The sequence below is a fragment of the Vombatus ursinus genome, unplaced genomic scaffold (genome assembly GCF_900497805.2).
Source record: "Vombatus ursinus unplaced genomic scaffold, bare-nosed wombat genome assembly UNPS02014825.1, whole genome shotgun sequence".
NCBI lineage: Eukaryota > Metazoa > Chordata > Mammalia > Diprotodontia > Vombatidae > Vombatus > Vombatus ursinus.
This window is the reverse complement of record NW_020954603.1, coordinates 391,249-413,279: the sequence shown is the minus strand read 5'-3', so window position 1 is coordinate 413,279 and position 22,031 is coordinate 391,249. Positions and strand designations below refer to the sequence as shown.

At 40.0% G+C, this 22,031-nt stretch overlaps 1 protein-coding gene across 3 annotated transcripts in view; it reads left to right on the top strand.

Annotated features, from left to right (window-relative positions):
- GPBP1L1 (GC-rich promoter binding protein 1 like 1) overlaps nt 1–22,031 on the top strand; it is an 82,512-nt gene that overhangs the window by 17,363 nt on the left and 43,118 nt on the right. For 2 of the 3 annotated variants that reach the window (XM_027838013.1, XM_027838014.1), the window contains exons 2-4: nt 14,782–15,790; nt 16,569–16,686; nt 21,498–21,533. In XM_027838013.1, the coding sequence (XP_027693814.1) occupies nt 16,627–16,686; nt 21,498–21,533 (96 nt within the window). In that variant the 5' untranslated portion in view covers nt 14,782–15,790; nt 16,569–16,626. The remainder of the gene's footprint in view (nt 1–14,781; nt 15,791–16,568; nt 16,687–21,497; nt 21,534–22,031) is intronic. The other variant, XM_027838015.1, reaches the window with a different exon arrangement.

Genomic DNA, 22,031 nt, shown 5'->3' with positions numbered 1-22,031 from the left:
CTGGGCAAGTCACTTAATCCCATTGCCTAGCCAAAAAAAAAACAAAAAACAAAAACAAAAAAAAATGGTGATGAGATTGGATTATTTAAGATGTCCATTTGGCCTTTTGATTATTTTGTATTTTTGAAGGTGTTCCTCTGTCTCTTTAGTGTTTCTTGTTTTGTTTGCATATAGCTGCATAGGAAGGCTTTTTTAGTCTTGTTTACTTTCTGATTTGTAATATTTTAAATGCATATTCAGTTCATTAATACTCTCCTTTTACGTTTTGTTAATATATGTTTTATTGCTATGTTTTTTCTCTGAAGAATGCTTTGTCTACATCCCACAAATTTTAGTATGTATGTACCATTATCATTTTCTTTCATGTAATTATTGTTTTCTATGATTTTTTTTCTTTGGCTTACCCATTATTTGGGATTTCATTGTTTCTTTTCTTTTCTTTTTGTTTTTTGGCTAGGCAATGGGGTTAAGTGACTTGCCCAGGGTCACACAGCTAGTAAGTGTCAAGTGTCTGAGGCCCGATTTGAACTCAGGTAGTCCTGACTCCAGGGCTGGTGCTCTATCCACCGCGCCACCTAGCTGCCCCAGGATTTCATTGTTAAGAGTCCTACTCAACCATCACCCCTACCCCCATGTGCCTCTCTATTGCCCTTTGTATGATAATAATTTTTTTAATTCTTTGGAGGCTACTCTATGTCTCATTGTCATGTAGCAGTGAGTCTGTCTTTTGTTTATGTCCCTTAAACTGATCACTACTGTTATTGTTTCATGGTCTGTGAAGGATATATTTACTATTTCTGCCTTTTTACATTTATTTGCAGTATCTGTCAGGCTTTTTTTTTTTTTTTTAGTTCTACGTGGTGTTTATATTCTTTAGCAGACCTATTTACAAGATGCCATAAATCTATTAGCTGTAGTTTGTCCAGCATTTTGTCTAATTCTGTATTTTCCCTTTGGTTTATCTTTCCATTAGAATGCCTAAAACAGAGAGGGACAAGAAAATCTCCTACTACTATCATATTATGTATTTGTCTTGTAATTCATTAAATTTCATGTGTGATATGGTAGGTGCCATAGTAGAGAAGGCTAAATGCCACACTGAGTCTTTTTGTCTAAGAGGTAGGTAGGAGGGAGCCACTTAATATTTTTTGTGTGTGTGTAGAATAACATGCAGTAGATCTGCATTCATTTAGGTAGCCTTGTGGAAGATGCCTTGGAGAGGCAAAGACTTAAAAAAAGGAGCCTCTTTAGGAGACCAAGGTTAAAGGTTATAGGCTCCTGAAATAGGGTAGAAACTATGTGAGTAGAGGGAGGGAATGGGAGAAATGAAGACTACAAGCTGGTGGGTGGTGGTCCTCCAGTAGAAATATGGAACTTTTGAAGAAGGGAGGAGTTGGTGGAAAACGAATGAGTTGCATTCTAAATATGTTTAGTTTGAGTTGCCAATTGAGCATTCAAAGGAGAGGAATTTAGGAGAAAGAGGTTTGGGCTATAGGCATAGTTTTGGACATTGGTAAATTAAGGTCGAATGAGTAGTAAATGAAACCAGCATCTTAAGAAACAATTATGTGGAAGACATTGAGGATACAATTAACAAGGAAAAAAACAACTAAATTTCTGTTTTCAAACTGCTGACATTCTAATAGGGAAAATAGCATGTACATGAATGAATAAATTATAGACAAAGTAGAAGGCGACTAGGTGGTGCCATAGTGCTCAGAGTGCTGGGCCATGAGTCAGGAAAACTCATCTTCCTGAGTTCAGTTCCAGCCTCAGAGACTTTTAACTAGCTGTGGGACCCTGGGCAAGTCACTTAACCCTGTTTGCCTCAGTTGCCTCATCTGTAAAATGAGCCGGAGAAGGAAATAGCAAACCACTCCAGTATCTTGGCCAAGAAAACCCCACATGGGGTCACAGAGAGTCGGACACAACTAAAAATGACCGAACAACAATATATACAAAATAATTTCCGTGTGGGAGACAGAGTAAGCCCTGACTGGGGGGATGAGGAAAGGCCTCTTGAAAGAGGTGAAATTTAAACTCTGCTTTGAAAAAGGTTGATGGGAGGAGCTTTCACTAGGTCCCATACCTTGATGTATGACAAGCCTATCTCCTTTTCTGGTTTTACAGGTCCTCAATAGCACAAAAGACAGGGAGCACAAAAGGCATTATCAGTTTTGAGCAGGTTGCAGCATGCTGAGCCTACTATGCATCCCTTTCTCTATTGCCAATGTGAGGATTTTATCATCCTAATTCCTTTAAGATCCTGGTGTTCTGTCACTCAGAGCCTTAGAGATGTCCAGGAAATAAATGCCCAGAAGTGGAGACAAGTGACAGTGTTCCTTTGTCCAGACCTTCATAAAACCCAGCCCACCTTCTTCTTGCAAGGTTCTAAGTATAATACATACTTACCTGGAGTGCACCCTGTCTGTGCCTGCCCAACCTGTGCAGTTGTTCTCTCATAAGTTCATAGAGGGTCAGTCCCAACAGCCTCAAGGCCTTCCTTCTTTACTTCTGGGATACCAGTGGAGTACACTATCTACTTGTCATGTGCCTGGTCACACGACCAGCTTGATGACATCTTTTGCTCTTGTTCCTCTTCATGACAACTTACTGGTTATGTGATGTGGCCTGCTCAACCCCAACCCCTACTGCCATGTGCCTCTCTATTGCCCTTTGTATGATAATGATTTTTAATTCTTTGGAAGCTACTCTACTCCATGTCTCACTGCCATGTAGCAGCTACAATGTGGGTCACATGGCCATTAATAAGAAAAGGAGGAGGATGAATCATTCTTCCTATTTCTTGGCGGAAAGGTGCTAGACTCCAGGCAGAAGGAGACATACATTTTCATCACTTGTTTTGCATGACTATATTTGCTACAAGAAAGGACTTTTTTGAGGGGTAAGAATAGGAGGGTACTGAGTAATACTTAAAAAAAAAAGAAAAGGAAGAAAAGAGTGTCAGTAAGTTATTTGAAAAAACAAACAAATAGAAAAGATCAGAATAAAGTTCAGGAGGGAACACAAAATTAGAGCAGTGTTGTAACTGCCATACTAAATTTGAATTACACAAAAATCCCCAAGCTATATGGGGGACGGAGGAGAAGACAGTGTAAATAAGAGAAGTTCACAGCTTCACGTACAATCTTCCTTTTCCGTTATTCTTGGAATATTGCACTGTTTATATTTTTTTATTAAATTCATAATAAAAAAGAATTTCTATCTACAGCATTCTTGTTGATGGATTACTTATGTGTGTGTGTTGTTCCCCAAGGGTGACAAAGCAATTTCTGTTTCTCCTTCCCTTGATTTTCATCTTAATGCTCTCCAGCATGCTTTTTCCTCTACCCCTCCCTTGCATTAGTACACCTTAGTATACAGTATCAGCCCACCTTCTCTTCTCTCTCCCTTTTTACCAATTTTTTTTTCTTTTGAATAAGGTATCCATCCAAAGCCATGCATAGTATAGTCATGGGTTTTATCCCACAAAGTTTCAGGTGCGCCTTTGTGATCCCTTTGCTCTTCTTGCTTTTTACTTAAACATTGAGTATTTGTATATAGATATATTAAACTGTAAGTTTTACCACTGGTTCTTTTCTTGGATTTTGTCTCCTGTGAACTTCTGGTTATCACAATTTCTAGTCTTCCTTCATCATAGGTACCTTCTATGGTATCTAACTTAGTATAACATGACAGTTTTCCTTCCCCAATCCTTTTTATTTTAAAAGAGCCATTTTTCAGCAGATTCAGACAATTCTCTGAAAACTTGTAAAAAATGATGCTGATTGAAGTGACCAGAACCAAGAGAACAGCATATGTAATAGTAATAACACTGTAAAGACAAGTAACTTTAAAAGACTTGAGAACTATGTTCAGTACAGTGACCAACCACAATTCCAGAGGACATGTTGAGAAAGCAATTTAGTCACCTGAGAGGTGATGGACTTAATGTGCAGCATGAGACTTGAATTTTTCAACATAACCAACGTGAGAATTTGTTTTGCTTTGCTGTGTTTGTTACAGAGGTTCTGTTTTTGTTTTTGTAAATGGAGGGAGTTAGGAAGGAGGAGGTAAGGGAGGACCAAGAGGACTGTCGAAAAGAATAGAAGAAACTATGAAAAGAAAGGCTCATTGCAGTATTTAAAAAAACAAAATAACAGAAGAAAAGGAAAAAAAAGCCACAAAGCAGATCAACTTTGAAAGTTACATTTTGAGTTTATTATATACTTAAAAGGAAAAGCAAGCAGTAGAAAATAGTTGAGGTTTCATATACAATCCTCTTTTTTTCTGATCTACCTGGTAAAGTATTAAAAAAATCCATTTGCTTCAATTTGCAAAACACCAGGAAAATAGATTTTGAGGTTTGCTCCATCCTTGGCCAGGTGTCTTCACTATATTTTAAGCTGTTGTCCAGAAATAAAAATCCCATATTCAGACATTACCTTCTGAGTTAGCTGTTAGCTTCACCATACAATTTGTCTATCCTATATCCCCTGCCCTCAGTGGATAGCAGTCAGCTATCATTTATTAAGCTGCTGTTATGTGGCAGACAGTGTACTAAGCACCGGCAATATAAAGAAAGGCAAAAAACAGTCTGCTCTAGAGGAGCTCAGAATATAATAGGGGAGCAAACAACTATGTACATAAAATATATGGGATAAATTAGGGGTAGTTTTAGAAGAAAGGCACTAAGATTACAAAGAACTGGGAAAGGCTTCTTAGAATCAAGAAGAAACAGAGTTCTAGGCATGGAGGACATCTTGTGAAAATGCTCAGTCCGGATATGGGATGTCATAGGCACACAACAACAAGGTCAGTGTTAGTGGTTTGCACAGTACATGGAGAAGAGTAAAATATAAGAATGGTATAAGTCAGAAGGGACAAGGTTATGAAAAGCTTTAAAAGCCAGAACATTTTATATTTGTTCCTGTAGGTAATAGGGAGCCACTGGATTCTGTGGAATGAAAGGTGACATGGTTCAGCTGTATTTTAGGAAGATCATTTTGACAGCTGAGTAGAGGATGGGTTGAATGGGGAAACACTCAGGTAGGGAAGCCAATCGGCCAGCTTTTACAATAGTCTGGATGTAAGGTGATGAGGGCCCTGACCAGGGCTGCAACAGTGTCAAGGGAGAGAAGGGGGTAGATGTGAAAAATGGTACAAAGGTAGAATCAACAAAACTTGACAACTGTTTGGATATAGGGTTATGAGAGAGGGTGATGAGTTGAGGATGATACCTGAGTTGCCAGCCTAGGTGACTAGAAGGCTGATGGTATCCTTGAGTAACAGGGAAATTTATGTTCAGTTTTGGACATGTTGCATTTAAGATGTCTGTAGGACATTCAGTTAAAGAAATTGATTTGAGACTGGAAGGCCAAGAAATAGGTTAGGGCTGGATAGATAGATGTAGCCATCAGCATAAAGATGATAATTGAAACCAGGTGAAACAAGGGAAGGCATGTTAGTGATGTGAGGAATATGGGAGGAAAGGGAACTGTTTGAAAATGGCCTGAATTTTTTCAGGGAAATGTGCAATCCTATTGGTCTTCCCTTACCCCCTTCTTCCTAACTCCCTCCATTTACAAAAACAAAAACAGAACCTTTGTAACAAAACACACACAGCAAAGCAAAACAAATCGTCACGTTTGCTGTATCTCAGAATTTAAGTCTCATGCTGCACATTAAGTTCTCAGGTGAGAGGGATAGAAGGAGTGATGAAAAGTTTGGAAAATCCACTGTGGTAAGTGGGCTAATGAATCGATGAGGGAGATTTAAAAGAATTACCTTGCTGCAATGAGGGCCAAGCCAAGGTGATGGAACATAAATTTGTAGTGGATCCAGTCTGAACAGTTTCATGATTGTTTCTACCTCAGCAGCACATATGTAGAAGCAAAGGCAGCAAAGGTGGGAGTAATCCAAAACTGGGGTTTATCAGGGCAAGATCTTCATGGGGATAAAGCATTGAGGAAAACACTTAAATCCTTGTGGTCATCAGATTTTTACCCAAGGTTCCATAAACTTTTAAGGTTCCTTTTGGCAATATTGGGTATGCCCATGTGACTCACCAGACGAGGGTATTAGTTATCTGTTTTGACATTTATTGGGTGGCTCTCTGTTTTGTCTTGGATAGCTCCAGGAACATAACAGACTTCTGTGTTATCAGCCAAGAAAATGCTTGCCTTAGTACTGCCTCAGGAAAATGTCTCTCCTAAATTTGCATACTGATGAACAAGCTCTCTTTGGGTGAAACCATTTTGTGTGATTATAAATCTCTTTAAGGAGTCTCTTGCTTACTAGCTGTGTGGCCCATGGCAATTCACTTAACCCCACTGCCTAGCCAATCAGCATAACAGGAGCATGTTAGTGACCTCACTGTCCACAGCTCTCTGCTCTGGATCTCCTCCGTCATAGTAGCAGCAAATACATTTAGCAGGCATACATTTTACTTTATGCCTAGCCTGATGTTTCTTATCAGAGGGTCTTTGAACAAGATTTATTGTGTTATGCCTTGTAAAGAATCTTGAATAATTTTGCTATGTGGATGGAAGATGACAGTTTATTGTAAAAGAGCCTGTAAGGTAGTGTTTTGTTCCACCGAATCAAATGCATTTTCACAAGCAACAAATAGTAAGCATAGTAAGATTATATATATATATATTTTTTTTTTTTCTCCTGTCTTTCAGTTAATTGTGATAATGTTAAAGATGTGCTCCATTGCTGACTGTCACTTAGGAAAGCCTACCTGTTCCCTCCTAATACCTACATCTAGGATTCCCTTAATTCCTGTATAAAAGACTCTTATTCAGAAGATTTTGTGTTGATAGGAGAGTAAGCATGTGTAATTCATTAGTTATTGATATTTTTTCAGTTGCCCTTTTTTGGGTATTATTTGATATATATTGTATTTTTCCACTTTGATAACTTCCCCTTCTTTAGATACTGTGCGTGTATATTTATCCATCAATGCCCCCACAATTGTGTCACTCATAGCACAGATACTTGGTCCTTTTAGGCTGCTTTTACTGCCTTTGTTCTCTTTAGTGCCTCTCTTTTTCTGCCTCCTGTGAGCACATCTGGGACTGGGACTGTGATTTTAGGGTACAGGGATGATTCCACTGGTGTTCATGGAGAAAAGTTTTTTTGCAAATCTCTCTCATTTTTTCTCCTGTTTGTAGTCCTTCCATTTTTGTCTTTGAATGCCTTTGGGATGACTTTGGTAATGGTTGAATGGATATCTCGCCAAATTTTCTTTCATTTGATTTTACCCTCAGTTTTTCTCTGTGCCTTATAAAGCTGATACTGCTTTTAATTGCCCATCATCCTTCTTTGTAAGAATTTCTAGATGAGTTTATACTGTAACTCTTTATTTCAGGTTTTGGTTTTGGTTTTGGTTTTTTTTTTTTGGTGAAGCAATTAGGGTTAAGTGACTTGCCTGGAGTCACACAGCTAGTAAGTATTATGTATCTGAAGTCAATTTTGAACTCAGAACCTCCTGACTCCAGGGCCCGTGCTCTATCCACTGCGCCACCTAGCTGCCCTCATCTCTCTATGTTTGACAAGTTAAGTTTTTGCTGGGCTCCTTTAGTGTTTTGAGGCAGTTAATTTAGATTGATTATACTTATGGATAAAACTGTTACAGTAGGTGTGGATATAATTTCTGTTGTCCATATCCCTTCTATCTTGAGTCTTCTTCTGGTCTAACTCATTAATCCTTTTACTTCAGGTGGACTCCCTTTTATTTTCAAACTTCTTTTGCCTCCACATTCAGTCTTTTTCACAAGTCCAAACCCCTCAAATTACCTTTGCTATTTCTTTCTGCTATTATTTGGTTTATGGTTTTGTTTTCCTTTTTGCCTGTGATGCTGCCGTTCCTTCCCCCCCCCCCCCCCCCCCCCCCCCCCCCCCCCCCCCCGCCTCTCACAGAGGCTGGAAGTAGAATCTGGACCTGGATGGAGATTGTTTTGACTTTTCCTCAGTTTTCTCAGTTTTTTTCCTCATGTTTCTCCTCTCCAGTTTTGATCTCTGGCCTTCACAAATTCAAATCACATTCTCAACTTCCATCTCCTTTTTGTCTTCTACAACCTTCTGCCACTTCAAAGCTGGCAGTAGGATTTGAATACTTTCTGATTATATTCCTGAACAGCTTTACAGATTCATCAGCATTGGTAGATTAACAGTGATTTGGGAGAAAGCCAACAGAATCCTATTGGCTCTAGAAAAATCCCAGGGATTTCCAAACCATGCATTTGCACTCTGGCCATCCTCCTCATTACCCTCCCAGGATTCACCCTTAATCACTAGATTCTAATAGGAAAATTTTCACCTTGCCATGCCCAGCATTAGGCTACCAACTCACATCCAGGATATTTTCAAACCATGCAGGGCATGAAACTCCACCCCCTTTGAACTTCCTTTTATGTGTTGTCTTCCCCTATTAGATTGTAAGATCCTGTGGCCAAATATTGTCTGGCTTGCTTGTATTTGTATTTCCTGTGGTTGGCACGGTGCCTGGCAGAGAGTAGGTACTTAATTACTTTTTTATTCATTCTTAGAGCTGAAGCTTCTCATTGAAGAATAGCTGTCCAGCCATGTCATAGACGTAGTCTTTCTGTCAGCTCTCTTCTCAGGAGGCTGAGTCTCTGGACCAGTTCCTTGAAAGATTGTTATGAGGAAAATGTCATAGAGGTAACAGTCAGCCAGGTATTGGTTAAGCACTTACTAGGCATCCTCTCTGTCCTCAAGGCATTCACAAGTTAGTGGAGACAACTGAAAATAACTATTTACCTATAGGATCTATAAAGTAAATGAGACATTCTTTCAGAAGGAAAGCAGTAGCAATGTGAGCACCTGGAAAAGTTTCTTGGAGAAGGTCTGCTTTGAGCTGAATCTTAAAGGAAACCATAGGGTATAGGTAAGAAGGGGAAGCACTGCCATCCTGGGGAAGAACCAGGGAAAAGGCATGGACTTGAGATGAAATGTTCTCCAAGGAAGAGCCAGTGTCACTGGATCTAAGAGTGTGCAAGGCGTGTGTAGGGGGAGTTATGGTAAGACTGGAACCATGGGAAAAGGGACCAGGTTGCAAATGCCCAATGGCACATTTTTGGTTTGCTCTCAGAGGCAATATGAAGCCACTGGAGTTTACCAATAGGGGGAGTGACATGATTTGATCTTTAGGAAAAATCACTTTGGCAGCTGAGTGGAGGATGGATTATTGTAACGAGAGACTTGAGATAGGAAGACCAGCTCAAAGACTTATTGAGAGAGTACAGTTGTGAGATGACAGGGGCCTACACCAAGTTTGTGGCAGTATTAGGGAAGAGAAGGGGATGTAACAAGAAATGTAAAGGTAAAAATGAGACTTGACAACATACTCCCATATGTGGGAGAGTGAAAGTGAGTAGCAGTTGAGGGTGGCCCCAAAGTTGGAAGCCTAGGTGACCGGGAGGATGGACATTAATAGGAAATTTGAGAAGAAGGAAGGTTTTTGTGGAAAAGATAATTAGTTCAGTTTTGAACATGTTGAGTTTGAACTTATGGGATATCTGGTTCAAGTTGTCCAGGAAGAAATTGGTAATGTGAAACTGGAGTTCAGGAGAGATAATACGGTGGGATAGGTGGATCTAGGAATCATCTACATAGAGGTAAAAACTGAATCCCTAGCAACTGATGAGATCAAGTGTGATGGTATAGAAGCAGAAGAACAGCATCTAGGGTAGCCTTGAGAAACACCCATGATTAGTAGGCATGGCATAAATGAAGTGGTTCATCCAGCAGAAGAAACTAAGGAGCAGTCAGACAGGCAGGAAAGAACCAGGAGAAGGCAATGTCAGAAAAACCCAGAGAGAAGAGAATGGTCTGTAGTGTCAGAGTTTTCAGAGAAACCAAGAAGGATGAGAAAAGACCATGAGATTTGGCATTAAGAGAACAATGAGGAGAAAGTTCCAGTTGAATAATGATGGAGAAATACAGGAGTGAGCCGTTATTGGTATTTAGGAAACTGTTGTCCAGCCTCCAACTGCAGACCTAACAAAGGATTTCCAGAACAGTCCCCTACCGTGCACCACTCGAGGCAAGAGGCTGGCCCTGGAGTGGAGGACAACACTGGGAAACCCATGACTGTCTGAAGGTCAGGTCAGCTTCTTTTGGGGGGGGTTCCCAGAATATGGCTTAGTGAGGAAGGAATGCCCAGTAAGCATAACAGGGAGACAAAGGACCAGAATGTTCTCCAGCATCCTCTGTGCTGCTGCCTGGAGCCTTTCCTCTTGACCTCCTAGGACATGTTGACTTGCCTGATGTTGTGAGGAAAGCATGTTAAAAACTTTACCAGAACATGAGAATTCTTTGTGATCTTGATCCTTGTTTCAAGCCAATTTAAAACTTTTAGTTTTTGCACGTAATGCCCAATGCGTGACTTGTTTTTTCTCTTAAGTAGTAGTGGCCATACTGTAGCCTCACCCCACCAAATTAAATAGAATTCAGCCTGGTGGTTTTTTGTTTGTTTGTTTGTTTTATTGGTTGGGTTTTTTTTTTTTTGTTTGGTTTGGTTTTTTGGGGGTTTTTTGTTGGTTTGGTTTTTGCAGACTCTTCCCTAAAAGAAGAATATAAATTCTCTGAAGATGCCAGGCAAGGCATCCTTTGAGATACTACAAATATTTGGTAGCTAATAAAGAAATTAAAATATTCAGAGAAACTTATTAATTCAAAGGTGACACAGGTTTTTGTAATTCATTTTCCCCAAATTAAATCTCCTCACTTTCCTCTTATAGTGTCTTCCATTCTCACAAGCCATTAGTAGAATATAATGATTCTAAACACATTTTGTGTTGAGGGGTTTTTTAATTTCCAGTCTACATGTGTTAGCAATTATGCTATTAATATCTATTAGAGAGTCCATAACAGAAAGCTGCTGTGAATTCAGTGACACTTTAAAATAAAGGAAAGAGGGAGAAAGGAGCAAGCCTTTATTAAGTCCCTGCTTTGTACCAGGAGCTGTGCTAAGCACTTTACAGATATTTTCTCATTTGAATATATATGTATGTGAGCCAATCAGGCCTCAGAAGGTGTGTTTGCTCATTTATTATGACAAGTCATTTAATGAGGTGGCTGGTGCTGTTTTGCACCTTGTAGAGGTTGGAGTTTGATCTGGTTCCATGTCAAGCTTGCTTCAGTTTAGATTTCAATACAGAAGAGAAGCCTAAGTTCTTTTTTTTTTTTTTTAAGGCAGTTGGGGTTAAGTGACTTGCCCAGGGTCGCACAGCTAGTTAGTTAGTGACAAGTGTTTTGTCTGAGGCTGGATTTGAACTCAGGTTCTCCTGATTTCAGGGCCGGTGCGCCACCTAGCTGTCCCACCTAAGTTCTTCATATCAAACAATTGTAGGTATTGAGAATAAAGTCAGCCAGGTACTTTGATGCAAAGATAAGCTTTAAATAACTGTTACCTACAATATCCTGTTAAGTACCCAAAAAAAAAATAGATATTAGCATAAAACCCCTACTGTTAATATTATGCAATTTTTTTCAAGCGAACACAGTAAAAAAAGATAATACTTGCTACATTTAGGTATTGCCAGACACATTAAAATAGTTCTCCTACCCTCCAAGAGTCCATGGTACAAATGATTGGGAAACCACCAGTGTAGTGAACAGAGTGCTGCGCTGGGATCTGAGAGACCTGACCTGAGATCCCATGCTTAGGAGTTGTGTAGTCTCGGGTAAGTTGCTTGACTTTTCTTGACCTCAGTTTGCTCAGATATAAATGGGAGTGATAATATTTACACAACAAGGATTATCGAGAGGAAAACTCTTTGCCAGCCAGAAATCAATATGGAAATACAACTTACAGCATATTCTCTCCACACTAGAGTGGAGAGAGTGCTGGCTTCATCCTCAAAGGCCTAGGTTCAAAATTTGCCTCTGACACTTCCTAGATGTGTGGTCATAGATAAGACAAATACACTTCACCTGTCTTGGTCTATTTGTTCAGTGCTAAAATAGAAGTTTTGGTGGTCCTAAGAGTTGTCTGCATGGAAGGGAGTGCTGTAAAGGAAAGGGTAGAAAGGAGAGTTGGATCAGATGATATCCAAGTTCCAGCAGTAATTTTTAAAAAAAAGTTAAGTGGGAAGGGACGATAATACCTGTGGTATCTAATTTGAGATGGTCCTCTGGGTCAATGATTCATGATATATATAAAGCATATTGTAAATCTTAAAACATTACATATATAAATCAGTTATAATTGCTATCATTTAGTCAGTCAAGAATCATTTATTTTAAGCACTGGTGATATAGATAGATTAGAGAGATGGTCCTTGCCCTGGAGGAGTCACGTAGCTTGAGTTCTAATGGGGGAAGGTATCACAAAGAAGGGAACTGAAAAGTGGAGAAGAGGAAGGAAATATGGCTGGCCTGGGCTCCGTCCTTTAAGGGAGCTCCTGGGAGGAGCTCCAGGGCTCTACCTTTTCTCATACTATATCCCTTCTTCATATGCTTTACCAAAGGCAGACAGAACTATTCACTTCGTGCTCCACAGGTATGTGCTAAACAGCTGCTCTTTTTCGACTATTCTTGTCCCTTGCACTAGGAAACTGCTCCACACCCCTTCCTCTCAAACCCAATGGAATGGTGCCCATTTTTCTTCAGAGTCTAACTCGTTATTGATACTCTTCAACTACCCACCCAGAAATGTTGTCTCCTTTCCTACCATCACTTTATCTCTCAGATAGCTTGGTGCCCCAGTGGAGAGAGCCCTGGACTTGGGAGTCACGAACACCTGAGTTCACATTCCACCTTAATCACTAGATGTGTGACCCTGGACAAGTGACTCTGCCTCCCCTCCAAATTCCTCATCTGTGAAGTGGGAATGATAATAGCCTCCCCAACTACCACCCCACTGGTAATGGCAGTAAAACGAGATGACCCATGAAGAACGTGGATAACACTAAAAGGTTATATAAATGCTAGCTGGCAGTAGTAGTGGTAAATATTCAATTCCAAATTCCCTCTCTCCACCCTGTCCCTCACCCATTATAGGTAGGTAGGAAATACCATACCCATTATACATATGAAGTCAAACAAAACATATTTCCACATTAGCTGTGTTGCAGGGGAGGGCAGTGAAGATACAGTAAGAAGAAAAAATATATAGGGGCAGCTAGGTGGCGCAGTGGCTAGAGCACAGGCCCTGAAGTCAGGAGTACCTGAGTTCAAATCCGGCCTCAAGACCAAACATTTGACACATACTAGCTGTGTGACCCTGGGCACGTCACTTAACCCCAAACGCCTCACCCAAAAAAAAAGGAAGAAGAAGAAAAAATATGCTTCACTCTGCACTCAGAGTTCATCAGTTCTCTCTCTGGAGTTGGATAGTATTTTTCATCATGATTTTTTGAAACTGTCATGGATCATTGTATTGATCAGAATGACTAAGTCTTTCATAGTTGATTGATTATCTTATTGTTGTTACTGTGTACAGCATTCTCCTAGTTCTGCTCACTTCGGTTTTCATCAGTTTATGCAAGTCTTCCCAGGTTTTCCTGAAATAATCCCTCTCGTCGTTTCTTATAGCACAGTAGTACTCTGTCACAATTAGGGACAACAGCTTGTTCAGCCATTCTCCAGTGGGTGGGTATCTCCTTAATTTCCATTTCTTTGTTCCCACAAAGAGAACTGCTATAAATATTTTTGTACATATGGGGTCCTCTTTTCTTTGATCTCTTTACGGTACAGACCTGAGTCAAAGGGTATGCACAATTTTATAGCCCTTTGGGCATCATTCCAAATTGTTCTCCAGAATTTTTGGACCACTTCATAGTTCCACCAGCAGTACCTTAGTGTACCTCAGTCAGCATTTTTAAAAGGCTTACTATGTAAGGTCCTGTGCTGAGTGCTGGGAATACAAGTAGAAGGATAAACAGCTTCTGGCTTCAAGGAGCTTACATCCTAATAAGGAAAGACAGCACATAAAAGGAATCTAAAAGGGGGCAGGGAGACAGACATACCCTATGTGAGGAAAAGAATGAGATATGGGTGACTTGGACAACCTTCTGGGAGGAGCCATCCAATCCAATTCAATTCATATGCACTTGTGTCTTATTTTGTATTTTAGAGACTTTGGCATGTGTTTTCTTCCATTCAGGTCCTCTCCATTCTTCGTTGTGTTATGGAGGTGACCCTCAGTTCTTAGTAGCTCTGCCAACCCTGCCAGGTTGGAAAGGCTTTGAGTACCAGGTTGTTCTGTACCCATTTGTCCATCTGTAACCCCACCCAACTAATTTCAGAAGGATTGCTACCGATTTGGCTATAAGATATAATTTGGTCACAGCAGCTCTGTAGGCCATCATCAAAGGGGTGGATGGAGTGTTTGGAATGGTGGGGGGTGTGGTACCCATTGACAAAATCACAGATCCTTGAAAAATTGAGGACATTTATGCCTCTTATCTTTGTTGAATTCTGGGGTATAGACCACAGAGAGCTAATTTCATTTCTCATTTTGTCTACCTCAGAACCTAGTACAATACTCTGCATGTGGTGAGTGCTTAATAAATAAGTGGTTGATATGACTAACCTTACATAGAGTTTTATAGTTCATACTTCTTGATAAAGGTAATAACAGCAAATGTCTAAACCAGAAACAAAACTGAGTCTTGGCTCTTGGCCCCTTGTTTGAGTCATTTGTGTATACTCCTATCACTTATGATGCTTTAGTTTAAGTGAGTTGTAATTCTTTTGTGTAAGTCCTCATGAATATGTTTTGTTTTCTCTCTCAATCTTTGTTTCTAGACCAGTTGAGTCCTGTGGCTTTTTCAAAGATTGGTTGATGATGGAAATGCACTGGATACAAGAAGCAGATTCTACCTTGTTGTAATAGAAGCATTCTCAGCCTTTCTCCTGATCGTGCTCCCAGCGTTGGGCAGGAGGAGTGACAAGGATCTCTAATTGAAGAGAAGAAAACATCATTTGGGAAACTTTTTCTCCCCCATATTTCTGCATTTTAATTTTGTTTTCACTTTATACATGGTCAGAATTAAGGAAGTAGACAACACCTCTGGAAGCATTCCACTCCCAGTCTAGCATTGAACACAAGTGTGTTGTCCAGAATCTTCACAAAGCAGAGCAAGTTTCTGCTGGACTGTTTCTACCCCAAGGCAGTCCAAGATCTTAAGATTACAGTAGACACACACACACACACACACACACACACACACACACACGTTTAGCAGCTGTATGATTGGGGATAATGAAATTAATATTTTAAATGCCCTCTCATGTAGATGTTTCTCAATTGAGTTGACTCTCCAAGTTCACAATTTTCTATTACTTTAATAAAATTATATTTTTCCTCTGTTATCTGCCCTTTGCTAACACATGACCACACTTGTCTTGCTAGCCATGGCCTTGCTATGAATAGCGTTGGTAGCAACTCACTAGATCCTCATGTACTATCTGCTTCAGCGACAACATAGTGCCCACCCTGAAGGCAGGTGAATGAGCTGAACAGAGGTGTGTGGTCCCCCCCTCCCTTTTTTTAAATGTAACCAGACACCTTTTTCTGTTCTCCCCCTCCCCCTCCCCCCTTTATTTGGGTAAGTGTGAGAAACAGAGTAGTTTAAAATGAGCAACTGAGGGGGCAGAGGGCTGGTCAGCACAGGGCGTGGCTTTTGGTGCCTCGAATAGGCGTGCTGCTGCCCAGGCCACCCCAGCCCCTCTTGACAGAAAGATAACGTGGAAGACCCAGCTGGGCCAAGCATACGGAGTTGGAGGACCAGGACCGCAGAGGTTACACTCTGGGGTAAATATTCTCCATGTCACTGACTCTAAAAAAAAAAAAAAAGCCTATGGATGTGTATGTGCAAATGGGTGTCCAATTTGGGAGGCAGCGTTCATGTATCTGCAGGCAGGGTTGGAAAAACAGGTTGTAGATTCTACGGGCCTCTCTAGGGAAGGATACTGGAAGATACTGAAGGACATTGATGGCAGCAGGAAGCAGAGCCTCCTAAGTGATGAAGCTTTTCCTGCATTCCCAGGATGGTTTCTTACTCTGCTTATTCTTTTAACAGTGCAAAGCACTGTTTTCCTTTTTTTTTTCCTCCTTTTTTTGGGGAGGTGGGGGTGTCAGTGAAAGTTAAGTGACTTGCCCAGGGTCACACGGCTAGTAAGGGTCAAGGATCTGAGGTCAAATTTGAGCTCAGGTCCTCCTGACTTCAGGGCCGGTGCTCTATCCACTGCCATCTAGCTGCCCCAAATATTTTTGTACATGTAGATCCTTTTGCCTTTTTTTTCCAACCTTTTTTTGTGGGGGAGGGGGAGGGGAAGCGCTAGGCAATGGGGTTAAGTGACTTGCCCAGGGTCACACAGCTAGTAAGTGTTAAGTATCAAGTGTCTGAGGCTGGATTTGAACTCAGGTCCTCCTGACTCCAGGGCCAGTGCTCTATCCACTGCACTGCCTAACTGCCCCTCTGCTTATTCTTGTAGTGTTCACAAGGAATCCTTGAGAAATTTTTAGCTTCCTTCCATGTTGCCAGAACCTGGCAGGCCTAAGGGATGTTTGCCTTGTTTGTCTCTGTCAGATCCTGGCCATGAGGTTTGATGCCTCCTCACCTTGCTGAAGAGAGACACTGGACCTAAATGGCGCAGCATGACTTCGTCCCTGCTTGGCTTAATTTCTCCACACCACAGTCAGCTAAGGTATAATTCTTGTTCCTTAGTCTCTGAAGCCAAACTTTAATACTCCCTCCTCTTAGCTAAATTATAAATACAACACTAATCAGATTTACTGTTTTTTCCACTCTGTTTACATTTTATAAGCTATTTCATGCTAGTATTGTGAATGGGTGCAAAAAATAACTTCACCAATACAAGATGGGAGAAGTAGATAGCATTTTGTCTGAAAAAGACCTGGTGGTCTTAGTGGACTACAAGCTCAATTTGAGCCAGCAGGGTGATGGGGCAGCCAGAAAAGCCAAAATAGTCTGGGTATTCAATCACTAAACTTGTATTTGTTAAATATTGGCTTAATGTGGGGCACTGTGTTGTACACTGGGGATACAATTACAAAGAGTAAAACAGTTTTTGCTTGCAGGGGATTGCATTCTAATGGGAGAGGCAAATACATTATAAACATATCATGCAAAAAAAGTGAATAAATACAAATATACGCAACATTGGTTAAATAAAAGGTAGTTAGGGAAGGAGATCACAAAAGTTAGGAGCATTAAAAAAAACTTTTTACAGAAAGTGGTGCTTGAGTCATTTTAAAGAGAAAGTGGGGCTCCAAAGAAGAGTTATGGACAAAATGCATTCTAGACATGGAGGACAACTGGGTCAGAGACATGGAAACCGGAGCCAGACATAGTGTCGTGTCAGAGAAAAGACCAGAAGACTGCATTCTAGATGATGAGAAAAAGGGCAGTGTCTAGGGAATCTGTAAAGGTTCCAGGCTGTGAAGGACTGTAAGAGCTCAGCAGAGAAGTTTTGTTTGATCCTGGAGTCAGTAGGGAGCCACTGGAATTGATTGAGTGGGGGAATAACGTAGTCAAAGCTGTGGTCAAGGAAAATAACTTTGGCAGCATTGTAGGGTGGAATGGAGTGAGGGAGACCTGAAGCAGGAAAATTAGGCAGCTATTACATAAGTTAGGCATCTGGGTACTGTAGTAGATAGAGGGCCAGGTCTGTCGTCAGGGACACCTAGGTTCAAAACCAGCCTCAGACACTTATTAGTTGTGGTGACCCTGGACAGGGCACCGAATTTCTCTGTGCTTTGGTTTTCTCATCTGCAAAATGGAGATAATAATAGCACCTACCTCCCAAGGTGGTTGCAAAGGTAGAATGAGATACTTGAAAAGCATTTGCCAAACCTTCAGCTGTTATATAAATGCTAGTCATTATCATCGTCATCGTCATTGTCTAGATGTGAGCTGATGAGGGCCCAAAGTGGTAGCTATGTGAGTGGAGAGAAGGGGTCAGAATGTAAGAAATGTTGTGAAGGGAGACAGGGATTGGCAAATGGTTCAACATGTGGTGTGGGGGAAAGTGAAAATTCTGGGGTGATACAAAGTTTACAAACTTGGGTGACTAGAAGGATTGGTGCCCTTGATGGACATAGGCAAGTTTGGAAAAGGGAAGTGTTAGATGGAGAGGGGGAAGTAATGAATTCATTTTGAAATGTCTAATAGGCAGTTGGTGATACAAAATGAATTTCAGAAGAGAGACTGACAATGTATAAATCTGGGAATCGTCCACATAGAGATAATAGTCAAAACTCATGGGAACTGATGAACTCACAGAAAGAATGTACAGGGAAGAGAGATGAGAGCCTAGGACAGTTAGGGGGAACAATCTGGATAATGAGCCGGCAAAAGAAACAGTCAGAGAGGTAAGAGGCAGAGTAGTGGTAGTATCACAAAAACCCAGAGAACAGGGAATGATCAACAGTATTAAATACATCTGGTAGATTGAGAAAGATTAGAATTAAGAAAAGACCTTCAGATTCAACAGTTTAGTAATTCCCAGTAATTTGGGGAGGGGAGGTGTTCAAGGAGGACTAGCACATCTAGTGTGAGGGCTTGCTCAGCCCTTTTCAGGGCTGCTCATCCACCTTTGGTGTCTACCTGTCCAATTCTCACCTGCAGCTCCAGGAAGCCATAGCATGTACAGCAACCGCATTTGGGTAAAATGATCTCAGCAGACAGGCTAAACCAGTAAACAACAGCCTTCAAACCCCATCGATGAGTTGGGAGATATCTATCCCGAGTGTGTGAAGATTTCCCCTGGTGGAATGGGCAGATGAGAACAACTTGATCCATTGGCCAGGAAGGTGGCTGAAGCAGGCACTGCACTGTGGGGCTCTTAGAGCTTAGTCAGACGTGGAAGACAGCATCCTGAGCCATTGTTAGTCATCCTGACTTTTATCCTTCAAAAATGAAGGATAAAAACAGTAATTTGGAGGGGAGGATTTTCAGACTGCAAAGGGTTGAGGAACCAGTTAGAAGGAGGAAATACAGTTTTAAGGAATTTGGCTGAGAAAGAGGAGAGATACAGAATGAGCTTGTGGGGATGATCTAGTGGAAGATCTAGTGAGGATTTTTTAAGAATAGGGAAGGCTGGAATATCTTTGTAGACAATAGGGAAGAGACTAGGAGATACTGAAGATGAGAGAGAAGGAGGGTTGGTTACGGATGCCATCTGCTAGAAAAGACAAAAGATGATGAGATCAAAGGCATGTGGAGTGGGATTGGCCTTGGTAAAGATAACTTTTTATTAAAAAAAAAAAAAAGGTGGTATAGAAAGGAGCAGAGAGGAAGACCATAGTATACCATGAGGTTTTCTTGGCAAAGATATTTTAATTGTTTACCATTTCCTTCTCCAGTGGATTATGGCAATTAGAGATATGCCCAGGGTCACATAGCTAGTAAGTGTCTGAAGCCAGTTAACTCAGTTCTTCCTGTTTCAGGCCCAGCTCTCTATCAACTGAGCCACCTAGATGCTTCTAGCAGTATGACTTGCCCAGGGTCATACTGCTAGTAAATGTCAGAGGGTGGATTTGAACTCACTTCTTCCTGATTCTAGATCCATTGATTTGTCCACTGTGCCACCTAGTTGCCTATTCTACATTTCTGGGGTTTTTTAACCAGTATCAAATAGTTTTAATGACTACCACTTTGTAGGATAATTTAAGGTCTGAAAATGCTGTTTTCCTTTCATTCTTCCCTCTTTTTCTCCATTTTTTTCCCTTGATTCTAGACCCGTTTGTTATTTTGCTACATGAATTTTGTCCAGCTCTCTAACTCTACCCTCTTTGGTACTTGGTATTGCACTAAATCTATACATTAATTTAGGTTTTATCATTTTTATTATATTAGTGTGACCTAAGCCCAAGCAACAAATATCCCTCTTAATTGTTTAAATCATTTTTTTAAAGATTGTTTTGTAACTGTTTCTATAAGATTTGAATGTGCTTTGGTAGATGATCTCCTGATTATTTAATGAGGTTTAGACTTATTTTGAATGAGATTTACTTCTCTATTTCCTCTTGAATTTTGTTATTGTTATAAAAATGTCTTGGTTGGTTTTGCTACACTTTTTTTCCCTTTTTTAATCTGTTAGAAGGGATGGCTGTGTGGGTGAGAGAGAGTGGGGAGAAATATAATCAAAAAAGAAATTGACATAAAAGCATCAATTTTTAAATTTTTTGACATTTTGAATTTTGGCCCATAACTGTAGTCCATTAAGATATTTTAGGATTATGAGTGAATGGCTCCACATGTTCGCTCTCTTTTCCAATTTTTTGTCCTCTTCAAGTATCAAAAGTATGCTATGTAGGCCTTTACCCCAGTTGATAACAAGAATGACTAGATCTGAGCCAGCATGAAGGCCCTTCAGTAAATCTCTCCCAAATTCACATTGATGACCATTGATGACTGACTCTTTGAGTCAGTTTGTTATGAATTTACTTGGCTATACTATCGTCTTGCCCATATTTCTTTATCTGGTTCATGGAGAAAATAGGAATTTGTGGGGTGTTTTCCACACATCTAAGTCATTTATGACTGTATCATTCACTTGATAGAATCCTGTCTGTAAAAGAAGGTTAATCTGACATACCGTGTTCTTAATGAGGCCAGACTAGCTCTGACTGCTGCTGTCCTTTTTGAAATATTCGGAAATATTCTTTTATTATTATGTTTTCAAATTTGAAACCAGTAAGTCAAACTCACTTGCTTATAGTTTCTAGGTTCTTGAAAATTGGGACATTTGTTCTTTTCTTTTTTTGTAGCCTATGATGTTTCTTCTGTTCTTCAGGGTCTTTTAAAAATGTGCAGTGCTTTGTCAATCACATTTTACAAGTTTTTTCAATATAACCAAAAATGGGTGACTGGAATTCATAGAGGGCGGCTAGGTAATGTCATATTCTCTCCTCCTTTGAGTTTTCATTCCACTGTTAGCCATTATTGTTCTATCCTTTCCATCCTTCATAGCATTCTCCTTGGTTTTAGATATTACTTATTTTACATATGCTTTCTAATGTTTTTAACAGGAATGGATATTATATCTTGTCGGAAACTTTTTCTACATCTTTTGATATATAATCATAAGATTTTGTTGTTTTTGTTATTAGTAAGGTCAATTATGTTTATAGTTTTCCTGATAATGAACTGGCCCTATATTCCTGGTATAAATGCAGCTTGGTAGATGTTTGTAATATATAGCTGCAGTCTCCTTGTTAATATTTTATTTATAATTTTTATATCAATATTCTTTAGGGATATTGGTCTATACTAGTGTCAAATTCAAATAGAAATGGATCCCTGCAGACCACTTACTGACTTAGAAAACTTCAAATTAATATTATCTGTGTTCTTTTGTATTTTTATTTATTTTGATAAACATTTTCCAGTTATATTTTAATCTGGTTCGGGCTGTACTTGGAAGTTTTGCAGTCTAAGAGATTGACACCTCTGGTCTATAGTTTTCTTTCTCTGTTTGACTCCCTGGTTTAGGTATCAAGACCATATTTGTGTCATAGAAGGAATTTGGTAAGACCTCTTTCTTTTCCTATTTTTTTCAAACAGTTTATGTAGTATTGGAATTGTTTTTAAAAATATTTGGTAGAATTTTCTGGTCCTGAGGATTTTTGTTTAGGGATTTATTTACGGTTTGTTCAATTTCTTTTTCTATGATAGGGTTATTGAGTACCCTATTTCTAGTGTGTTAATCTGGGTAATTTACATTTTTGTAAATTTTCATCCATTTTATTTAGATTGTCAGTTTGACATACAGTTCTGGCTTTATGTAAATTTGCCCTGTACAAATTTGACTTTTTACAGAAAACATTCTGAAAAAAATCCGCATTCCCAAAAAAACACCTATGTTAACTTTACTTTACAGTACTATGTGCTGCTGTCTCTCCACGCTTGCCCCTGCTTTCCTCTCCTCTGTGCTCCATTCTTCCACACTATACTGCATGGCTCTCCCATCCTCACTCCCCACCCCCAAAAAACAAACAAACAAACAAACAAAAAAAAACCAATTGA